The sequence below is a fragment of the Chiloscyllium punctatum genome, chromosome 18, assembly GCF_047496795.1.
Source record: "Chiloscyllium punctatum isolate Juve2018m chromosome 18, sChiPun1.3, whole genome shotgun sequence".
Taxonomy (NCBI): domain Eukaryota; kingdom Metazoa; phylum Chordata; class Chondrichthyes; order Orectolobiformes; family Hemiscylliidae; genus Chiloscyllium; species Chiloscyllium punctatum.
The window spans coordinates 95,473,577-95,495,539 of NC_092756.1; the positions used below are offsets into that span (position 1 = coordinate 95,473,577).

At 43.8% G+C, this 21,963-nt stretch overlaps 2 protein-coding genes across 2 annotated transcripts; both read right to left on the bottom strand.

Annotated features, from left to right (window-relative positions):
• Positions 1 to 2,091: 2,091 nt before the first annotated feature.
• LOC140489105 (ferritin heavy chain A-like) lies at positions 2,092 to 4,189 on the bottom strand. Its single transcript, XM_072588342.1, has 4 exons — positions 4,088 to 4,189; positions 3,022 to 3,168; positions 2,709 to 2,834; positions 2,092 to 2,256 (listed from the first exon to the last, which is right to left on the bottom strand). Exons 1-4 carry the CDS (start codon positions 4,187 to 4,189, stop codon positions 2,101 to 2,103), a joined length of 531 nt encoding a protein of 176 aa, XP_072444443.1. The 3' UTR covers positions 2,092 to 2,100.
• A 5,013-nt stretch (positions 4,190 to 9,202) lies between these two features.
• On the bottom strand, positions 9,203 to 18,194 carry LOC140489106 (ferritin heavy chain A-like). The gene is made up of 6 exons (XM_072588343.1): positions 18,093 to 18,194; positions 15,384 to 15,530; positions 15,106 to 15,231; positions 9,946 to 10,092; positions 9,634 to 9,759; positions 9,203 to 9,364 (listed from the first exon to the last, which is right to left on the bottom strand). The coding sequence occupies exons 1-6, from the start codon at positions 18,192 to 18,194 to the stop codon at positions 9,209 to 9,211; spliced, it is 804 nt and encodes a 267-aa protein (XP_072444444.1). The 3' UTR covers positions 9,203 to 9,208.
• Positions 18,195 to 21,963: the final 3,769 nt, after the last annotated feature.

Sequence of the window (21,963 nt, forward strand, 5' to 3'; positions counted from 1 at the left end):
TACCAGGATGTTGCCTGGTATGGTAGGAAGATCCTATGAGGAAAGGCTGAGGCACTTGGGGTTGTTTTCATTGGAGAAAAGAAGGTTTAGGGGTGACTTGATAGAGGTGTACAAGATGATTAGGGGGTTAGATAGGGTTGACAGTGAGAACCTTTTTCCACGTATGGAGTCAGCTATTACAAGGGGGCATAGCTTTAAATTAAGGGGGGGTAGATATAGGACTGACGTTAGGGGTAGGTTCTTCACTCAGCGAGTCGTAAGTTCATGGAATGCCCTGCCAGTAGCAGTGGTGGACTCTCCCTCTTTATGGGTATTTAAGCGGGCATTGGATAGGTATATGGAGGATAGTGGGTTAGTGTAGGTTAGGTGGGCTTTGATCGGCGCAACATCGAGGGCCGAAGGGCCTGTACTGCGCTGTATTCTTCTATGTTCTATGTTCATCCGAGGAGCAGGGGAATTGATGTTTGGAGTTTGAGCCCTCCAACAGGATGAAGTGCTGATACCCGAAACGTTGACTTGAGGGCCGATGGGCATATACTGCGCTGTAATGTTCTCCTGCTCCTCAGATGCTGCCTGACCTGCTGTGCTTTTCCAGCACCACACTTACTGACTCCAATCCCTCACTTCTACATTCCTCACTTTCTCCTAACAGTTCCATGGTCCTCTTTCGACAGGATTCCAGACGTTTATTGAGTACAAATTGTACCAGCTGCAATGGCTGGATTTGAAACCCCCCACCCGACCAGGTCTCATGCTAATGGCACTAGTTCATCGCCTTTCCTGCCTTCGACACTAGATAACTGCAGTCAGCATTTCAATCTACATATACAGGATGATGAAAGAAAGGGAGATAGGTGGAAGATTCATCGAGTGATCAAGTACTGCAAAGCACTTAAATACAAAGCTAACATGATGGGAAATACCTATTAGCTTGCCAAACTGACTGAAGAGAATATTTGGATGTGGAGGAGGGTGAAGTTGAAGCATTTACTTCTGTCCTCATTGCTTCCTTTTGTGCATTGAATTCACTCACTGACCTCCCCCCCCAAATTGGTTAATGGAACACAGTTCCACAGACTCCTCCCATACCACAATGTTAACCTGGCTGATGTTGAATGTTAATTGTCTATGTTCTAAAGAGGTTTAGAAAGTTTGTTTGAAATAATGAACCTTATAGCACAGTTGAGAATTATCTAACTGCTGGCACCCTTGGACATTTTGAATGTAGTTCCTCACTGACTGTGTGCAGGGTTCAACTTCCCCCGTGAGTCTAATGCAGTGAGAGAGGGCCTATGTCTATCACCTGTTAAGTCTACTGCAACATTCTATAGATTCACCAAGTTTTCTGGTTCCTCTCTAGATTTTGGAGAGCTGAAAGCGGGAAGGGTCTGAAGTGGACAAAACAAATTCCAACCTTACAGATTAGGCCATCATATTGGCAGGACAGTATCCTCAACACTTCTCAGACAGCTTAATGAGCTAGAGATAAGCAAGGGCTAGAGGCTGGAGAACATCAGCAAGTTTAATACAGGTGTAACTTCAGAGGAAAAAACCTTACTCTGAAATTTGCTCTAATTTAGTAATGCAAGAAGTGGAAAAGCTGGTTTCATATTTAAAAACCAGCTGATGCTTTAATCTAACTGGTGATGGTTGGATAGTGTTAGGAACGTTATTCCCAGCGGCAATGGCCGATGCACTGACCTGCTCAGGAAGGAGTTAGTAAAACTCCTTTTGAAGATCACAAATCTGGTAGAGTGCCCATCTCCCACTGTACTGGGGAAAACATTTTCTCCATTAAACCCAGGTCTGTTATTGGCCTTATACCCACACCACATCCTATTTGCTGTGGGGGTGGAACTTACATAGAGACAGGGATTAACTAGTGATCTGGATCAAGACATCCTTTGACAGCAAGTCTCAGCACTGACCTGTATACACAGTTTGACCCAGTAGTCAACAAACCAATCCAACAATAAGCAGTTTATTTACAGTTGGTACATTCCATGATCAAGCACAGGACAGTGAGCTACTTCTACAAGCTTCAGATTCTATAGATCTCACTCAATATAAAAAAAAGACGACTTGCTCCTTGCAGTCAGTTCAGTCACTCTCCCCCAGGGTGAGCCTGTCAAACAGGTACTCTCCCAGGCCATTCTCAGGGGCTCCCAGTCTCTTCAGGTTGGTGATGTGATCTCCCAGCTTCTTGATCGTCTTCACTTGCTCATCCAAGTAGTGCCTCTCCAGGAAGTCACACAGCTGGAAGGGAAAGAGAAAATCTGATTATGTCAAGATCAAATATACTCTTCTCCACCAAGACTGGTATTCCCCCCAATATGGAGGGTGGGCAATTGAGGAAGTGGAGGCTAGGACAAGTGCAACATTTAAAAGGCATTTGGACGAATTGCTGCAAAAGGAAGGGTTTGGAGGGATATGGGCTGGGTGCTGGCAGGTGGGACTAGATTGGGTTAGGATATCTGGTCAGGTTGAACCAAAGGGTCTGTTTCCATGCTGTACATCACTGACTGACAGTTAAGGGATGTCACAGATTGCTTATCCTCGAGAAAGTGCTCAGATCATGACTACACCAGAAGCTTGGTCCACTCCCAGATTAGACTCACTACAGTTTAGATACAATCTCAGAGGCTGAAGGGCCAAGTGTCTTATCCATTTAACCTAAGAGCCCTGTCATAAATACATCAGGAACTCACATGAGGGTCCATGTGGCCAGAGGAGAGTTTGTGCAGATCCAGCAGACTCTGGTTCACATCCTTCTCCATCTGCAGAGCTCTCTGCATTGCCTCCAGACCATTGCCCCACTCATCCTGCTCTGGCTTCTGGAGGAAGGGAAAAAACATGGTGGTCACTTTCTTACAAGTGGTGTCCAATCCAGTAAAAGGTGGTCACAAGAAAGAAGAGGTCTTAACAAGGCACAGGTACAAACCAATTGGGTTAAGCCACTTCAAATCCATATTAAGTGAAGTTATTTCTAACCAAGCATAATAGAAACTAAATTAATCCAACCTTGACATCCTGCAGGAGAACTCTGCCTCCACGTTTATTCTGGAATGCCATCAGTTTCTCAGCGTGTTTCCATTCCTCATGGGACTGCTCCTTGAAGAACTCAGCAAAGTGACACAGGGCAACATCATCCCGGTCAAAGTAAGAGGACTAGGGGTAGGAGAGAAATCAAGTGTCACTTAAAGCTCCTAAAGCAATTCTAGATCTTCAATTAATAGACAATTTGAAACAGCATACAACTTCGTTCCCTGCTAAAACAGTTAGCTAGATTCAGCTCTTGTTATTCAGCCGAATTTCATGGAAGCTAAACAGCCCATACCAAGCTAAACCTGAATTCTTATGTCAGGTTATGTAGTACATCCGGCTTTCACTGAATTGAACCAAAGTGCCCTCCTCACAGTGGAGGAGATTTTTCAGAACAGGGTCGATCTCTCCAGTATCTGGCCCATCATGGAGAGAGACTGTCTGACATGGTAGGGTTTACTGCCAGATACTCTTTCAAACATTACCACTGACTGGACTGCATCAGGGAAAAGAAACAAAGGTCCTCCAATTGATTCCAGAACAAGCAGTTCAGATACTGTCAAATACCATTGACCAAGTTATAATACACATTTTCCATTCCACTAATGAAAACAGTGATCATTGCTGTGAATGAAGTCTCAACATCAGAAGGTTGAGAGCTTAACATTCCAAAGGGAGGGAACAATACTAAGGAGGATCTGCCAGACTACAGCAGTGACACTAGAGGGTGACCTTCTGGCAATAAGTAGGACCATGGTTTGATACAAAAAACCCCAAGTATAATTCAGCAACATTCAGATACACCTCTGGAGTAGGTAGTACTAGAACCTAGGCCTCTTGGTTCAGAGGTAGGGTACAGTGGTAGTGTCCACAAGAAGCTCTCACTACACCTTATATAACAGAGAGCACCTGCTGTAGGAGTTGTTCACTCAAAAGTCATTATATGTTTAAAATCACCAGAACATTGAACAATCCATTTTACTAATACATTAAATCAACAAAAGTCCAACTCTTCAGGTTCCAGTCTCAAGTCCACAAGCCTCACCATGGAGAGATAAACATAGGAGGAATAGAGCTCCAGGTTGATCTGCTTGTTAACAGCATCCTCACAGTCCTTGTGGTAGTTCTGACACACTTGGGAGGCCATCTTCACTATTCCTACTCACTCTCACCTAGACAACTCTAAAACTGAACCACTCTCCCACTAGTTGTTGTATTTATCCTCCTGGGACACCCTGCACTCAACCAGGGCGTGGCAGCACCAATGAAGATTGACAATCCCTGACAGCCGCTCAGGAATTTCCAATCAATCCAGGCACCAATGAACACAATAGGGAGGACAGTGAGGGAGGAGCAGAGACCCAGAACCAATCAGAGATCTGGAAGACAGATAGGTTTGAGAGATGAAACTTAATGATATCATTACTTATGGAGTAATACATTCTAGGCACACTCCAAACTAACTGGATGCTTACAGTTGGATGTGACTGAATGACAAATGAAGTCTCTTGTGATTGGAAACACGATATTAACTTTCACTCCACCGTTTCTAAACATTTGAATGTGTTCCCGCAAATTAAATGCTAAGAATTTATTTTTGTTGGGTCCAAAAGGGACCAAATTTCAAATGTTCATTCATTAAAGGGACATGGGCATCGCGAGCTTGTCCAACATTTATTGCCTGTCCCTGGTTGCCCTTCTGAAGGTGATGGTGAACTGCCTTCTTGAACCGAATCAGTCAATTGACTTAGCTACACCCACAGGATTGTTAGGGAGGGGGATCCAGGATTTTGACCCAGTGACACTGAAGAAACGCCAATGTATTTCCAAGTCAGGATGGTGAGTGACTTGGAGGGAACTTCCTTGTCCTTATATATGGTATCGGTCGTGTGATTGGAAGGTGCAGAGATGAAATAGGACTGTAAATATCTTTGTGAGTTACAAGGACATTAATATCTCATTTCATTGCCATTCCCATCAAATTCCTAACATACTGTTCTATGTGATGTGGGTAATGGGCAGGCCAGCATTTACCCCATCCCTAGAGCCAATCATATTGCTGTAGGTGAGTCTGGAGTCCCGTGTCGGCCAGCTCAGGTAAGTACAGCAGATTTCTTTCCCTGAAGAGCATTTGTGTACCAGGTCAGGATTCTCCCTGACAATGAACAGCAGCTTCATGGTCACAGAAGGTGGTGCTGGAAAAGCACAGCAGGTCAGGCAGCCTCCGAGGAGCAGGAGAATTGATGTTTGGGGTATGAGCCCTCCATCAGGATGAAAGGCTGATACCCGAAATGTCGACTCCAGGGCTGATGGGCCTATACTGCGCTGTAATGTTCTCCTGCTCCTCAGATGCTGCCTGACCTGCTGTGCTTTTCCAGCACCACATGTTTTGACTCTGATCCCCAGCATCTACATTCCTCACTTTCTCCTAACAGCTTCATGGTCTTCTTCAGACGGGATTCCAGATTTTTACTGAATACAAATTCCACCAGCTGCAATGGCTGGAAATGAACACAGCCCCCGCCCGGGTCTCATGCTGATGTCACTAGGTCATCACCTTCACTGCCTTAGACAGCGGCTAACTGCCATCAGCATCTCCATCCACGTATACAGGATGGTGAAAGAAATGGGGATAAGTGTAAGGTGGAAGGTACATCTGGTGATGAAGTACTGCAGAGCACCTCAATACAAAGGTAACATCATGGGAAACACCTACTATTGGTTTGCCGAACTGACTGAAGAGAAATATATTTGGATATGGAGAAGGGTGAAGGTGAAGCATTTACTTCAGTCCACGTTGAATTCACAATGCCCTGTATAAACTGATTAATGGAGCACAGTTCCACAGACTCCACTCCTGCCAAGATCTTAACCTGGCTGCTGTTGGGGAGTACCTGTCTAGGTTATAGAGAGGCTTAGAAAGAGCAGGAGTTTATTTCAAATAGTGAACATTCTGGCTGTGTTCAGCATTGTCCAAGCAGCCACTCTTGCAGGTTCTCACTGTGTAGGGTTAATCTTCCCCAGTGAGTCTAATGCAGTAATTGTGGATTGGAGAGAGGCCTGAGGTCTATCACACGTTAAGACTACTGTGACGTTCCACAGATTCACCAAGTTTTCAGATTACCTAAAGTGGGAAAGCTCTAAAGTAGACAAAAAATTCCAACCTTGCAGCTTAGATCATAATATTAACAGGCCAATATCCTCAACACTTCAAGCACAGCTTAATGAGCTATCGAGATAAGCCTCAAGGCTTTGCTTCCAAGAAACCAGCAAGTTTAAGACAGTTGTGATTTCAGAGAGAACCTACCGTGAAACTTGCTCTAATTGAGGATGTGAGGAGTGGGGGTAGGTGGTTGTGGTTTTGAAAAACCGAAACAGCTGAGGCTGTAATCTAACTAGTGATGGTTGAATAGTGTGAGCAAATATATTGCTGGTGGCACTGGTCCTTGTACTGAATCTGGTAGTATGAGTCTCCCACTGTACTGGAGAAAACATGTACTCCATAAACTCAACTCTGTACTTGGTCTTATACCCACACCACATATTTGGTGTCAGATGAAGTAATTTGGACTGGATTTAATTACTGATCTGGATCAAGAGATCCTCTGATAGCAAGTCACAGCTTAGACCTGTATACACAGTTTGACCGACTAGTCAGCAAAAACCAATCCAACAATGAGCAGTTTATTTACAGTTGGTACAGTCCATAATCAAGTCCAGGACAGTGAGCTACTTCTACAGCTTCAGATTCTATAGATCTCGTTCATAGGATAAAAATGAATACTTGCTCTCTGCAGCCCAGGGAACAGAGGTTAGGCTAATTGGCCTATAATTTTCCATCTTTTGTCTTCATCCTTTCTTGACCAAGGGGGTTACAACAGCGATCTTCCAATCATCCGGGACTTTCCCTGACTCCAGTGACTTTTGAAAGATCTCAACCAACGCCTCCGCTATTTCATCAGCCACCCCCCCTCAGAACTCTGGGATGCATCCCATCGGGGACAGGAGATTTGTCAATTTTAAGACCATTTAGCTTTTCTAGTACTTTTGTGATGGCAACCATACTCAACTCAGCCCCCTGACTCCCTTTAATTGTTGGGATATTACTCATGTCTTCCATTGTGAAGACTGTCGCAAAGTACTTGTTAAGTTCTCCTGCTATTTCCTTATCTCCCATCACTAGGCTTCCAACATCAGTTTGAAGTGGCCCAATGTCGACTTTGCCTGTCGTTTGTTTCTTATGTATTGAAAGAAACTTTTACTATCATTTCTAATATTACTGGCTAGCCTACCTTCATATTTGATCCTCTCCTTCCTTATTTCTCTCTTTGTTATCCTCTGTTTGTTTTTGTAGCCTTCCCAATCTTCTGATTTCCCAGTGCTCTTGGCCACTTTATAGAATCTCTCTTTTACTTTAACACATTTCCTGACTTCCTTTGTCAGCCATGGCTGTCTAATCCCTCCCCGGATAGTCTTTCTTTCCTTGGGATGAACCTCTTTACAGTGTCTTCAATTATACCCACAAACCCCTGCCATTTCTGCTCTACTGTCTTCCCCGCTAGGCTCTGCTTCCAGTCTATTTTCGTCAGCTCCTCTCTCATGCCCTCATTTATTTAACTGTAACACCATTACATCTGATTTTGCCTTCTCTCTTTCAAACTCCAGACTGAACTCTACCATATTATGATCGCTGTTCCTAAGTGTTCCCTTACTTTGAGATCTTTTATAAAGTCTGATTCATTACATAGCACAAGGTCTTGCTATAATTGCACAAGGCTCTAGTCAGACCACAGTAGCTAGAACAAGGAACATTCTTTTTGGAATTCCTGGATCAGAATTCCTCTTCGCAATATCTGTACTGGACAAGAACTGAAGGAAGTTATTGGATGATCACAGTTGCCCTATATTAATTGGCTCCCTCACAAAAGGAGACAGTAATTATAGTCAGGTTTGATTGAGTGGAGCATGTTTTGGTGCTTTGAATCCAGAGAACTTACACTGAGCTCTGAGTGACCAATGAGGTCACACAAGTTCTCAGGAAGTCTATTCCGGTCAAGTGAGTTCACACCCAGCCCAGTCTCAAACTGTTGTAAAGGGTCCCTTTCTGACAAGCCCCAACAAGTCAGCGATTATTACTAGTACAAAAACAGCATTATCTGCTATGAAGACAGCCTCATACAGAAGTTGCAGATCAGTAACATTATGACTACGTTGATGCACCTCCAAAGGTATAGCATCTTGTCTATGCCACCCAGTTCTCAATTAATCTACTCCCATTTGGGATATATGTCACCATACTTATCCTACCCATGTAGTTAATGGAGTGTTCAAAATGTCAGAAATATTCCCCTCCACTACTATCTCTCAGCAGTCCATTCCAGAGACTGCACCCTCTGGCCTCTACATCTCTCCCTCTAACCTTATGCCCTGTTATTTTCACTTTCCCTAGGGGGGGGGAAAGAAAGGGGGAAAAGAAAACTCCCTCCATTTCACTCCTACCGAACACTGGAGGGGTTGCTCGTGTTCTGCCAAATGAAGAAACTGCTAACAGGGTCAACACTAGAAAAAGCAATGAACACATTGGAGCATTGATGTGCAAAGTTCAAAAACACAGATTGGACATAAAGCAAGCAGTTCTATGGAGGGCATGCCCAGTGAAATGGGAACAGCATTGGGACTGGCCTAAGTGAGGACATGCCAGGAAGCCAGTGTTGTCAAGCTCCCTCAAAAACCCCACATGGAATAAATCTGATCATTTGTGCCATGACTAAGTTTATGGTTAATCCTCCTGTTTGGAGAGGAGAAGATTTATAAACCCAGTGTCAGTGCTTCTCAACATGTCTCAGCCAATGGCTAATATTACACCCTCCCAAGAGAATTAACTCAAACTGGATTGAAGCCATCTGAATAACAAGCTCTCAGGATAAACTGATCCTATTTATTGTGGTAATGGGTTTTCCACAACAGGTTACATCTCATCATACCTCTTCACAACTGACAGACATTCATCCAAACAAGTCAACAAAAGAGTACAATATTGAGCAGTTTATTTACACTTGGCATATTTCACAATAGAGGGCAGGTCACTTCTTAAGACAAGTAACCTTACTCTGCACACATCTCCCATTAATACCAAAGGTTACACAGCTTGTTCCCTGCAGTCAGTTCAGTCACTCTCCCCCAGGGTGAGCCTGTCAAACAGGTACTCTCCCAGGCCATTCTCAGGGGCTCCCAGTCTCTTCAGGTTGGTGATGTGATCTCCCAGCTTCTTGATCATCTTCACTTGCTCATCCAAGTAGTGCCTCTCCAGGAAGTCACACAGCTGGAAGGGAAAGAGGAAATCTGATTATGTCAAGATCAACTTGACTTTTCTCCAAGAATGATATTCCCCTCAATATGGAGAGAGTGGACAGCTAAGTGATGTGACAGATTGTTGAAGAGCCTTGAGAAAGTGCGCAGATCTGGGCTACACCAGAAGCGTGGTCACTCCTGTACTGCACTCACCATTTACATAGAAATCAGAGGCAAAAGGACCAAAAATGTCTTTTCCAGTTAAGACAAGAGCCCTGACATAAATACATCAGAACTCACATGAGGGTCCATGTGGCCAGAGGAGAGTTTGTGCAGATCCAGCAGACTCTGGTTCACATCCTTCTCCATCTGCAGAGCTCTCTGCATTGCCTCCAGACCATTGCCCCACTCATCCTGCTCTGGCTTCTGGAGGAAGCAAAAAACATGGTGGTCACTTTCTTACAAGTGGTGTCCAATCCAGTAAAAGGTGGTCACAAGAAAGTAGAGGTCTTAACAAGGCACAAGTATAAACCACTTGTGTTAAACCACTTCAAATCCATATTAAGTGAACTTATTTCTAACCAAGTAGACTAGAAACTAAATTAATCCAACCTTGACATCCTGCAGGAGGACTCGGCCTCCACGTTTATTCTGGAATTCCATCAGTTTCTCAGCGTGTTCCCGTTCCTCATGGGACTGCTCCTTGAAGAACTCAGCAAAGTGACGCAGGGCAACATCATCCCGGTCAAAGTAAGAGGACTGGAGGGAAAAAAAAAGTGTAAAACAAGCCATAAATCATATTTAAAAATCATAATATGCAATTCTGTTTCAGAAGTTAAAGCCAAATCTTTAAGATTGTTGTGATTTAAAGTTTGATGGGCAGGTACCTCTTAGACAAGCAAAATGTTGAAAGATTAAATTTCAGTTTTAAAATTGTTAGAATATACCACTCCTTGCCCTCAGGAGGGATTTCTTGCCACTCCATTTCTGTGGAGTGTGGAACTGACTCCAAGAGAACAGGCATCAAGGAGACAGTTTACTGTCAGAAACTGACCAATGTTTCTTTCTCTAGTGGAAATTATTCCTGACTACACATTCTAGTATCCCAGAAAAAGAAAAGTTACATTAGACCCACATTGCTATCTTCAGCTCAAGACAATAACCATTAGTGAGGACACATACAACATTGCACCAGCTATGGTCACCTAATAATAACCACTGTATAAAGTTACTGGCCAGTTACCCTTGTTGCCTGGTTGTTTAGTTACATAGGAAGTAGCTGATCTAGTCCAGCATTAAACCCCCACAGAAGACAGCTGCTGCACAGAGCAGGCATTGCTCAATGTTAACTTCAACAAGAAATCCTTCACTACTCAAAATGGTATCCCTCCCAGTAATAGAGTATGGCATAAAGCAATTTCATTAAACTGGAGAAACTCCAACATCTTCAAACACAGAGACAGGGAGAACCAGCCTCACCATGGAGAGGTAAACATAGGAGGAATAGAGCTCCAGGTTGATCTGCTTGTTAACAGCATCCTCACAGTCCTTGTGGTAGTTCTGACACACTTGGGAGGCCATCTTCACTATTCCCACACACTATCACCTAAACAACTGTAGAACTAAACCTCACTCCCACAAGCTCTTCTATTTATCCTTCTGGGACAGCCTGCACCCAACAGGAAGTGGCAGCACCAATGATGATTGATGATCCCCAATAGCCTATCAGGAATCACCATGCATATAAGCATCAATGAACAAAGGAGGAGGGGTTTGGTGAGGGGCCATTACTCAGAGCCAATCAGAGATTTGGAAATCAATCTTGAGGTCATTGCTTATAGATTAATAGATCCTGAACAAACTCCTAACTTTCTGTATGGATAGATAAGAATGAATTTGAACAATCTGACCTAAACTGCTTTATGGTACAGTTTTTCTGAGGTTTCACACAATGACATCTGGTTCCGTTACAGATGGGTTCAGTTCTGGATGAAGTGATGAGATGTGCTCCCTTGGATTAACTTTTGTTTCAGGTGCACCAGACAGAGTGACTGATTCACACCTGGAACCGTTGGTTATTTGACAGGCTGGTGCCTCTGGGCAGAGATACCACCAACAGACACAATCGATGCACACAAACAGAAAATGTATCTGGGAGTTGACACCTGGTCTGGTCAAAAAGGATCTGAGATGAAATGAATATTCAGTGGGGGCTTTGTCCAACTGATGGACATCACATGGCCACTCAATGGGCACCCAGGTAACCACTGGAGACTCTGATGATAGGCTGCCTTCAAGTGCAGCAGGTAAGAGGCAAGTCAGATGGACTGGTGGCAAGTATTTCAAAGGGAATGGAGTATAAAATGAGGAGCATCTTGCTATAACTGCACAAGGCTCTAGTCAGACCACAGGAGAAAGTGAGGACTGCAGATACTGGAGATCAGAGTCGAGAGTGTGGTGCTAGAAAAACGTAGCAGGCCAGGCAGCATCTGAGGAGCAGGTGAATAGATGTTTTGGGCAAAATCCCGAAAAGGCTTCTGAAGGGCTTGATGAAGCCTGATTGAAGGGCTTATGCTCGAAACGTTGATTCTCCTCCTCGGATGCTGCCTGACCTGCTGTGCTTTTCCAGCACCACACTGTTGACTTGAGCCAGACCACAGTTGGAGTACTGGGAACAGGTTTGACCCCTGATCTAAAGAAGGGTTGGAGGCAGTCCAGAGAAGGTTCACTAGGCTGATCCTATGGAAGGACTCTCTCATGAAGAGCAGTTGAGTGGGTCAGAGTAATGAGAAAAGACATTTCCTGTAACATGTGTTACTTCACGAGGTTGACAGGGTGGATGCAGAGAGGTTGGTTCCCCTTGTGAGAGTGACCAGGACCAGAGAGCGTCATCTCAGAGTAAGACATCACCCGTTGAAGACAGATAAGGAGAAATTTCTCCCAATCCCTTCTGAATCTATGGAATTCTTTCTTGCAGAGGGCTGTTAAGGATGGGTTGGGATAGGTTTTTAAGTTTGTAATGATCACAGTTTATGGAGACAACCAAGGATATAGAGATGAGGATTATCAGATCAGCGAGAATCTCATTGGGTGGCAGACAGACCCAATGGACTGAATAAGCTCCCTCTGCTCCTATCCACTGGGACTGACTGATGGGACGGAGTGATTGTGAAAAGTGAGAATGGGGATGGGTGTGAAAACAAAGATGCTGCAATGTATTTGCATTTTTATTGTTTCACAAAGGCATCGGGTGACACGGTGGCTCATCGGTTAGCACTGCTGCCTCACAGCACCAGGGACCCTCAGGCAACAGTTTGTGTGGAGTTTACACATTCTCCGTGTCTGCGTGGGCTTCCTCTGGGTGCTCCACTTTCCTTCCACAGTCCAAAAATATTCACGTTATGGTGGATTCATGTTGGGACATTGTCCATAGCGTCCAGGTAGCTGGGTGAGCCATGGGAAATGAGGGATTACAGAGATAAGAGAAGGAGTGTTTGGGTAAGATGCTCTTCTAAGGGTCAGTGTGAATTCAATGGGCTGAATGGCTTACTTTCACACTGTAGGGAATCTAAGATGGATGTCTGAAGATTGACATTTTATGAATCATGGGGCATTTTTCAAACACCTGAGACCAACATAAACAATGGGTAATTACAACTTCAATATCAACCAGGTTAGCACCCATTCAGAGGGGTAATGATCCAACCAGATGGAGCAGAATGTATAAAGATTAAATCATTTGGCTACAATCAGTGAAGATTTACAAGTTGTTAGTTGTCAACTGATTGCTGCCAACAGAAATGGTTGGAGAATATTTTGGGGGCAGGAAGGGAATATTCAGCTGTGATCTGGATTATTTCCAGAAATATACAAGGAACCATTTTGGAATTCTTGGAGCAGAATTCCTCTTCCTAATATCTTTACTAGACAAGAACTGAAAGATGTTATTTGTTGAGCACTGTGGTCCTATATTAATTGGCCCCTTTACAAAAGACAAATTATAATCTGATTTGATTGAGTGGAGCATGTTTTGGTGCTTTGAATCCCGAGACATTACACTGAGCGACCAATGAATTCTCAGTAAGTATATTCCAGTCAAGTGAGTTCACACCCAGGTGAAAACAATGACTGCAGATGCTGAAAATCAAATACTGGATTTGTGGTGCTGGAAGAGCACAGCAGTTCAGGCAGCATCCAAGATTTCGCTGCTCGTTGGATGCTGCCTGAACTGCTGTGCTCTTCCAGCACCACTAATCCAGTATTAGTGTTTACACCCAGCCCAGTCTGGAACTGTAGTAGAGTAGAGGGTCCCTTTCCTACAAGTCCCTGATGAGTCAGCAATTGTTACTCGTACAAAGCAGCATTATCTGCTATAAAGACAGCCTCCTACTGAAGTGGCAGATCAGTGACATTATGACTATGTTGATGTACCTCAACAGGTATAGCATCTCAATTAATCTACTCCCATTTGGGATATATGTCACCATACTTATCCTAGCCATGTAGTTTAGAGTGTTTAAAATGTCAGTTATATTCCCCTCCACTACTATCTCTCAGCAGTTCATTCCGGAGACTGCACCCGCAGGCCTCTACATCTCTCCCTCTAACCTTATGCCCTGTCATTTTAGCCTCCCCTACTGAGGGGGCAAAAACTCCCTCCATTTCACTCCTACAGAACACTGGAGGGGTTGCTGGTGTTCTGCCAAATGCAGAAACTGCTAACAGGGTCAACACTGGAAAAGCAATAAACACATTTGAACTTTGCACATCAGTGCTCCAAAAGACAGACTGGACATAAAGCAAGCAGTTCTATGGAGGGCATGCCCAGTGAAATGGGAGCAGCAGTGGGATGGGTTGAAATGAGGACTTGCTGGGAAGCCAGTGTTGCCAAGCTCCCTCAAAAAGCCTACATGGAATAAATCTGATCACTTGTGCCATGACTAAGTTAAAGGTTAGTCCTCCTGTTTGGAGAGAAGATTTATAAACCAAGTGTTAGTGCTTTTCAATGTCTCATTGAATCGCTAATATGACACCCTCTCAAGAGAATTAACCCAAACTGGATTGAAGCCATCTGAATAGCAAGCTCTCAGGATAAACTGATCCTATTTATTGTGGTAATGGGTTTTCCACAACAGGTTACATCTCATCATACCTCTTCACAACTGAGACATTCATCCAAACAAGTCAACAAAAGAGTACAATATTGAGCAGTTTATTTACACTTGGCATATTTCACAATAGAGGACAGGTCACTTAAGATAAGTAACCTTACTCTGCACACATCTCCCATTAATACCAAAAGCTCCACAGCTTGTTCCCTGCAGTCAGTTCAGACACTCTCCCCCAGGGTGAGCCTGTCAAACAGGTACTCTCCCAGGCCATTCTCAGGGGCTCCCAGTCTCTTCAGGTTGGTGATGTGATCTCCCAGCTTCTTGATCATCTTCACTTGCTCATCCAAGTAGTGCCTCTCCAGGAAGTCACACAGCTGGAAGGGAAAGAGGGGAACTGAATAGGTCAAGATCACATGCACCTTCCCACCCCCCACCAAGAAAAATATTCCCATTAATACAGTAGTGTGGACAGTTACATGATGTCCCAAACTGCTGAAGAGCCTCTAAAGAGTTCAGATCTTGGCAACATCAGAAGCTTGGTCCACTCCCATACAACACCCTCCACGAGAAGGAGAGAGAGTGAGAGCAGAGTGGGATTGATTTTTGATTTGTCATTCCATTTATTCAGCTAGAAGCAAAAACGTTAATACCAAGAACTCACATGAGGGTCAGTGTGGCCAGAGGAGAGTTTGTGCAGATCCAGCAGACTCTGGTTCACATCCTTCTCCATCTGCAGAGCTCTCTGCATTGCCTCCAGACCATTGCCCCACTCATCCTGCTCTGGCTTCTGGAGAGGGAGAGAAATGTAGGGGCTTCACATTTCTACACTAAATTTAGAGAACTGTGGTATCAGAGTTACCATAAAAACCATTGATGCTGATATGGAGCATTTTTAATGTCAGAATTACTGTCCATCTGCAATAAACACCAAACCCTAACCTTGACATCCTGCAGGAGGACTCGGCCTCCACGTTTATTCTGGAATGCCATCAGTTTCTCAGCGTGTTCCCGTTCCTCATGGGGCTGCTCCTTGAAGAACTCAGCAAAGTGACGCAGGGCAACATCATCCCGGTCAAAGTTAGAGGACTGGGGGAAAAGGAGAGAAAAAAAAAATCAAGTGTCATCAAGCTCTAAAAGCAATTCAAGATTTTCAAAAGAGTCAGTTTGTAACAGCCCTCTAGTTCTGGACTCCATGACCCCAGGGAAAAGACTTGGCCTGTTTACGTTATACATGCCCCTCAATCTTGTAAACCTCTGAGATCACCCCTCAGCCTCAGACACTCCAGGGAGGACAGCCCCAGCCTGTTCAGACTCTCCCTACAGCTCAAATCCTTCAACCCTGGCAATATCCTTGTAAATCTTTTCTGAACCCTTTCAAGTTTCACAACATCTTTCCGATAGGAAGGAGACCAGAATTGCACGCAATATTCCGAAAGCGGCCTAACCAATGTCCTGTACAGCTGATCCCATTGTACTTCACAGGATTGTAATCAGATAAGATTTAACACCAAGCAATCTGGGGAAATATTAGCAGAGCTGACCAAACACTTGGTGAAGAGTTAAAGTTGTAATCTGTCTTATAGGAGAAAATAGAGGGTCAGAAAGTATTAGGGAGGGAATTCCACAGCATAATGCCTCAGCAAATGGGGCAAAGGAGAGCAACTGTCCATGTTGCCAGTGCTTTAGGGAAAGCTTGAACTTTATTTGGCATCGTCCTATGAAGGCATTAGAGATTGGAAACTTGGCAATCTAGGGATGCTAGAGGGGTGATGCTACAAAACATTTTGTCACTATGTCACTGGATGTCACCTTTAATTGTGCTGATCCTTATCTTTTTAGGCCTCCTTCGGTTTGTTCTAGCAAATAATGATCCTATCATTTAGTTAAATTAAAATGGAATGTACTTTCCACTTTGCCAAAAAAATGTGTAACTTGAGTTATCCCACTCAGAAGATCCAATCGCCTTCTGAAAGTGTTGAAACATAATGGGCTAGATTTTGTAACGGAAATGTTGGAGAGTCTAAATTGGGCAGCAACTTCCAGCAGCTGTGCCCTATTAAACATAGAAATCAAAAGGTTGCTGTCTAATATAGATTGATTAACAGCTTTAAATTGAGGGGTGTTAGATATAGGACAATGTCAGAGGTGGTTTCTTTACTCAGAGTACTAGACTCACCAACTTTAAGGACATTTAAATGGTCATTGGATAAACATATGGATCCAAATGGAATAGTGTAGGTTAGATGGCCTTTAGATTGGTTTTAAAGGTCTGTTCTCTGGAGACCAGAATTGCACACGATATTCCAACAGTGGCCTAACCCATGTCCTGTACAGCCACAACGTGACCTTCCAACTCCTGTACTCTAACCAATAAATGAAAGGAGACCAAATGCCTTGTTCACTATCCTAGTTACTTGCAACTCCACTTTCAAGGAGCTATGAACCTGCACTCCAAGGTCTCTGTTCAGCAACACTCCACAGGACCTTACCATTAAAGTGTACAAGTCCTGCTAAGATTTGCTTTCCCAAAATGCAGCACCACATTGATCTGAATTAAACTCCATCTGCCACTTCTCAGCCCATTTGGTCCAGATCCTGTTGTAATCGGAGGTAACCCTTTTGAAGTCATCTGCAAACTTACTAACCATACCTCTTATGCTCTCATCCAAATCATTTATACAAGTGAAAAATAGTGGACCCAGCACCAATCCTTGTGGCACTCCACTGGTCACAGGCCTCCAGTTTGAAAAAACAACCCTCCACCACCCTCTGTCTTCTACCTGTGAGCCAGTTCTGTATCCAAATGGCTACTTGTCCCTGTACTCCACGAGATCTAAACTAGATTCAGCTCATTTTTCAGCTGAACTTCATTGAAGCCAAGCATTAGGTTTCATGCCAAGAATTTAGGTTTAGCTTGTGTCTGAGTATGTAGTACAGCCTGCTTTCAATGGATTAAACCAAAGTGCCCTACTCTCCTTAGGAAAGGAGACTTTCCATAACAGGGTAGATCTCTCCAGTATCTGGCCTATCATTCAGAGAGACTGTCTGACGTGATAGGGTTTACTGCCAGATACTGGTAGTGTTTGAAAGAGTGACTGTTGCATCAGGGAAAGAAACAAAGGTACTCCAATTGATTCCAGAACAAGCAGTTGAGATACTGTCAAATACCATTGAGCAAGTTATTATACACATTTTCCATTCCACTAATGAAAACAGTGATCATTGCTGTGAATGAAGTCTCAACATCAGAAGGTTGAGAGCTTAACATTCCAAAGGGAGGGAACAATACTAAGGAGGATCTGCCAGACTACAGCAGTGACACTAGAGAGTGACCTTCTGGCAATAAGTAGGTCTATGGTTCAATAGAAAAAAACAAAGTATAATTCAGCAACATTCAGATACACTTCTGGAGTAGGTAGTACTAGAAACTAGGCCTCTTGGTTCAGAGGCAGGGACACTGCCACTGTACAACAAGAAGCCCACACTATACCTTAAATAACCATAGAGAGCAGCTGCTGTAGGAGTCATTCACTCAAAGGTTATTCTATGTTTAAAAATACCAGAAACTTGCACAATCTATTTTACCAATACATTAAATCAACAGAAGTCCAACTCTTCAGGTTGAAGTGTCAAGACCACAAGCCTCACCATGGAGAGGTAAACATAGGAGGAATAGAGCTCCAGGTTGATCTGCTTGTTAACAGCATCCTCACAGTCCTTGTGGTAGTTCTGACACACTTGAGAAGCCATCTTCACTATTCCCTCTCCCTAACACTAAAACTAAATTTGTTTCCCCCCTAGTTGTTGTATTTATCCTCCGGGGACACCCTGCACTCAATCAGGGCGTGGCAGCTCCAATGAAGATTGACAATCCCTGACAGCCGCTCAGGAATTTCCAATCAATCCAGGCACCAATGAACACAACAGGGAGGACTGTGAGGGAGGAGCAGAGACCCAGAACCAATCAGAGATCTGGAAGATAGACAAGTTTTATAGATGAAACTTAATGATATCATTGCTCTTGGAGTCATAGATTCTGTGCAAACTCCAAATGAGCTGGATGTAATTGAATGACAAATGAAGTCTCTAGGCGTTGGAAACACGATATTAACCTTCTCTCCACCTTTACTAAACATTTGAATGTGTCCCAGAATTTTACCTGACAAATTAAATGCTACGGTTTCATTTTTGCTGGCTTCAAAATGGACCAGATTTCAAATGTTCATTCATTAAAGGGACATGGGCATTGCGAGCTTGTCCAACATTTATTACCTGTCCCTGGTTGCCCTTCTGAAGGTGATGGTGAACTGCCTTCTTGAACGGAAGCAGTCAATTGACTTAGCTACACCCACAGGACTGTGAGGGAGGGGGATCCAGGATTTTGACCCAGTGACACTGAAGAAACGCCAATGTATTTCCAAGTCAGGATGGTGAGTGACTTGGAGGGAACTTCCTTGTCCTTATATATGGTATCGGTCGTGTGTTTGGAAGGTGCAGACTCAGGTCCGGGAGAGAATTACTCTCGTACATCTCGTGGATAGTACACACAGCTGCCACTGAGTGTCAGTGGAAGGGGGAGTGAATATTTGTGGATGTGGTGCCAATCAAGTGGGCTGCTTTGTCCTGGATGGTGTTGAGCTTCTTGTATGTTGCTGGAGGTGTACTCATTCAACTAAGTAGGGAGTATACCATCTCACTCCTGAGTTGTGTTTTGAAGGTGGGAGACAGTCTATTGGAATCACGAGATTAGTTACTTGCTGCAGGATCCCTAGCCTCACTGAATTTATCTGAACAGTCCCGTTCATATTCTGGTCAATGGTAATCCCACGATATTGAAAGTGGGAGATTGAGTCACAGTAATGTTATTGAATGTCATGGGGTAATGGTTAGATTCTCCTTCGATGGAGGTGACCGTTGCCTGGTACTTGTGTGGCTCAAATATAAATTGTCAATTGTCAGCCTGAACCTGGATATTGTCCAAGCCTTGCTGTATATGGACATGGACCACTTCACTTTATGAGCAATTATAAGCTACTATGTAAAAGCAGTTGAGAAATAAAACCAGAACATGCTGGAGAGTCTACATGGGTCTGGCAGAATCTGTGGAAAGAAGGATAGAGTTAATGTTGAGTCCAATGATTGAGTCAAAATGTGGTTCAAATTATTAATTCTGTTTCTCTCTCCAAAGAGGCTGGCAGCTCTGCTGAGATTCTTCAGCATTTTCTGCTGTGATTCCAGATTTCCATTTTCTGCAGGATTTTGCTTTTTGTTTCATCGAAGTGGTTGAAGTCCAAGGTGAGGTGGAGATATGTTCCCTTTGATTAACCTCAGTGTTAGATAGGCCTGACAGAGTGGCTTTGATTCACATCTGGAGCCACCAATAACATCTCACTGAGAAGCCTCTTGTGAAAGATGCCTGTGGGGACAGTTGATGAGTCTGACCAGAAACTGTATTCATGTTTTTACGCTCGTTCTGGTCAAAAACGATCCAAAACATATTGATATCCAGCGGTCACAAAGACCTTATCCAAATGGATGGACATCACATGGTCACTCAATGATCACCAGAGACTTTGAAAAATGCCTTTGGGTACTGGCTCTGGGGGTAACTATTGACTGATCCTTTATCTAAGATTACATTGAATTTAGTATCCCTAATTTATTCGGGAGCAGGGTTGGGGATAGATTCAAAACAAAATCAAGGTGGTGAAAAACAAACTCCTCCAGATGATTTTCTTCACAATGACAGAGATGAAATAGGACTGTAAATATCTTTGTGAGTTACAAGGACATTAATATCGCATTTCATTGCTGTTCCCATCAAATTCCTAACATACCGTTCTATGGGATGTGGATAATGACCAGGCCAGCATTTACCCCATCCCTAGAGCCAATCATATTGCTGTAGGTGAGTCTGGAGTCCCGTGTAGGCCAGCTCAGGTAAGGACAGTAGATTTCTTTCCCTGAAGAGCATTTGTGTACCAGGTTGGGCTTCTCCCTGACAATGGACAACAGCTTCATGGTCACAGAAGGTGGTGCTGGAAAAGCACAGCAGGTCAGGCAGCATCTGAGGAGCAGGGGAATTGATGTTTGGGGTATGAGCCCTCCATCAGGATGAAAGGCTGATACCCGAAACGTCGAATCCAGGGCTGATGGGCCGATACTGCACTGTAATGTTCTCCTGCCCCTTAGATGCTGCCTGACCTGCTGTGCTTTTCCAGCACCACACTTTTTGACTCTGATCCCCAGCATCTACATTCCTCACTTTCTCCTAACAGCTTCATGGTCTTCTTCAGTCGGGATTCTGGATTTTTACTGAATACAAATTGCACCAGCTGCAATGGCTGGAAATGAACACAGCCCCCGCCCGGGTCTCATGCTGATGTCACTAGGTCATCACCTTCACTGCCTTAGACAGCGACTAACTGCCATCAGCATCTCCATCGACGTATACAGGATGGTGAAAGAAATGGGGATAAGTGTAAGGTGGAAGGTACATCTGGTGATGAAGTACTGCAAAGCACCTCAATACAAAGGTAACATCATGGGAAACACCTACTATTGGTTTGCCAAACTGACTGAAGAGAAAACTATTTGGATATGGAGGAGGGTGAAGGTGAAGCATTTACTTCAGTCCACGTTGAATTCACAATGCCCCGTCTAAACTGATTAATGGAGCACAGTTCCACAGACTCCACTCCTACCAATATCTTAACCTGGCTGCTGTTGGGGAGTACCTGTCTAGGTTATAGAGAGGCTTAGAAAGAGCAGGGGTTTATTTCAAATAGTGAACATTCTGGCTGTGTTCAGCATTGTCCAAGCAGCCCCTCTTGCAGGTCCTCATTGTGTAGGGTTAATCTTCCCCAGTGAGTCTAATGCAGTAATTGTGGATTGGAGAGAGGGCTGAGGTCTATCACACGTTAAGACTACTGTGACATTCCACAGATTCACCAAGTTTTCAGATTACCTAAAGCGGGAAAGCTCACAAGGAGACAAAAACTTCCAGCATTGCAGCTTAGATCATAATATTAACAGGCCAATATCCTCAACACTTCAAGCACAGCTTCATGAGCTACAGAGATAAGCCTCAAGGCTTTGCTTCCAAGAAACCAGCAAGTTTAAGACAGTTGTGATTTTAGAGAGAACTTACTGTGAAACTTGCTCTAATTGAGGATAATTGAAATGGCGGTAGGTGGTTGTGGATTTGAAGAACCGAAACAGCTGAGGCTTTAATCTAACAATTTTGGTTGGATAGTGTTAGCAAATATATTACTGGTGGCACTGGTTCTTGTACTTGTCTACTCAGGAAGAAGTTTGTAAAACATCTCTTGATGATCAGAATCTGGTAGTATGAGTCTCCTACTGTCCTGGAGAAAACATGTACTCCATAAACTCAGCTCTGTACTTGGCCTTATACCCACACCACATATTTGGTGTCAGATGAAGTAATTTGGACTGGATTTAATTACTGATCTGGATCAAGAGATCCTCTGATCGCAAGTCACAGCTTAGACCTGTA

What these genes read in the sequence shown, in the direction of transcription:
- LOC140489106 (XM_072588343.1), bottom strand. Translation starts at nt 18,194, where the DNA reads ATGGCTTCTCAAGTGTGTCAGAACTACCACAAGGACTGTGAGGATGCT. An exon ending in CCTATGTTTACCTCTCCATG is followed by an intron (nt 15,531 to 18,092) that starts GTGAGGCTTGTG and finishes CTTTTCCCCCAG; the next exon opens with TCCTCTAACTTTGACCGGGA. An exon ending in TCCTCCTGCAGGATGTCAAG is followed by an intron (nt 9,760 to 9,945) that starts GTTGGATTAATT and finishes TGCTTCCTCCAG; the next exon opens with AAGCCAGAGCAGGATGAGTG.
- LOC140489105 (XM_072588342.1), bottom strand. Translation starts at nt 4,189, where the DNA reads ATGGCCTCCCAAGTGTGTCAGAACTACCACAAGGACTGTGAGGATGCT. An exon ending in CCTATGTTTATCTCTCCATG is followed by an intron (nt 3,169 to 4,087) that starts GTGAGGCTTGTG and finishes TCCTACCCCTAG; the next exon opens with TCCTCTTACTTTGACCGGGA. An exon ending in TTCTCCTGCAGGATGTCAAG is followed by an intron (nt 2,835 to 3,021) that starts GTTGGATTAATT and finishes CCCTTCCTCCAG; the next exon opens with AAGCCAGAGCAGGATGAGTG.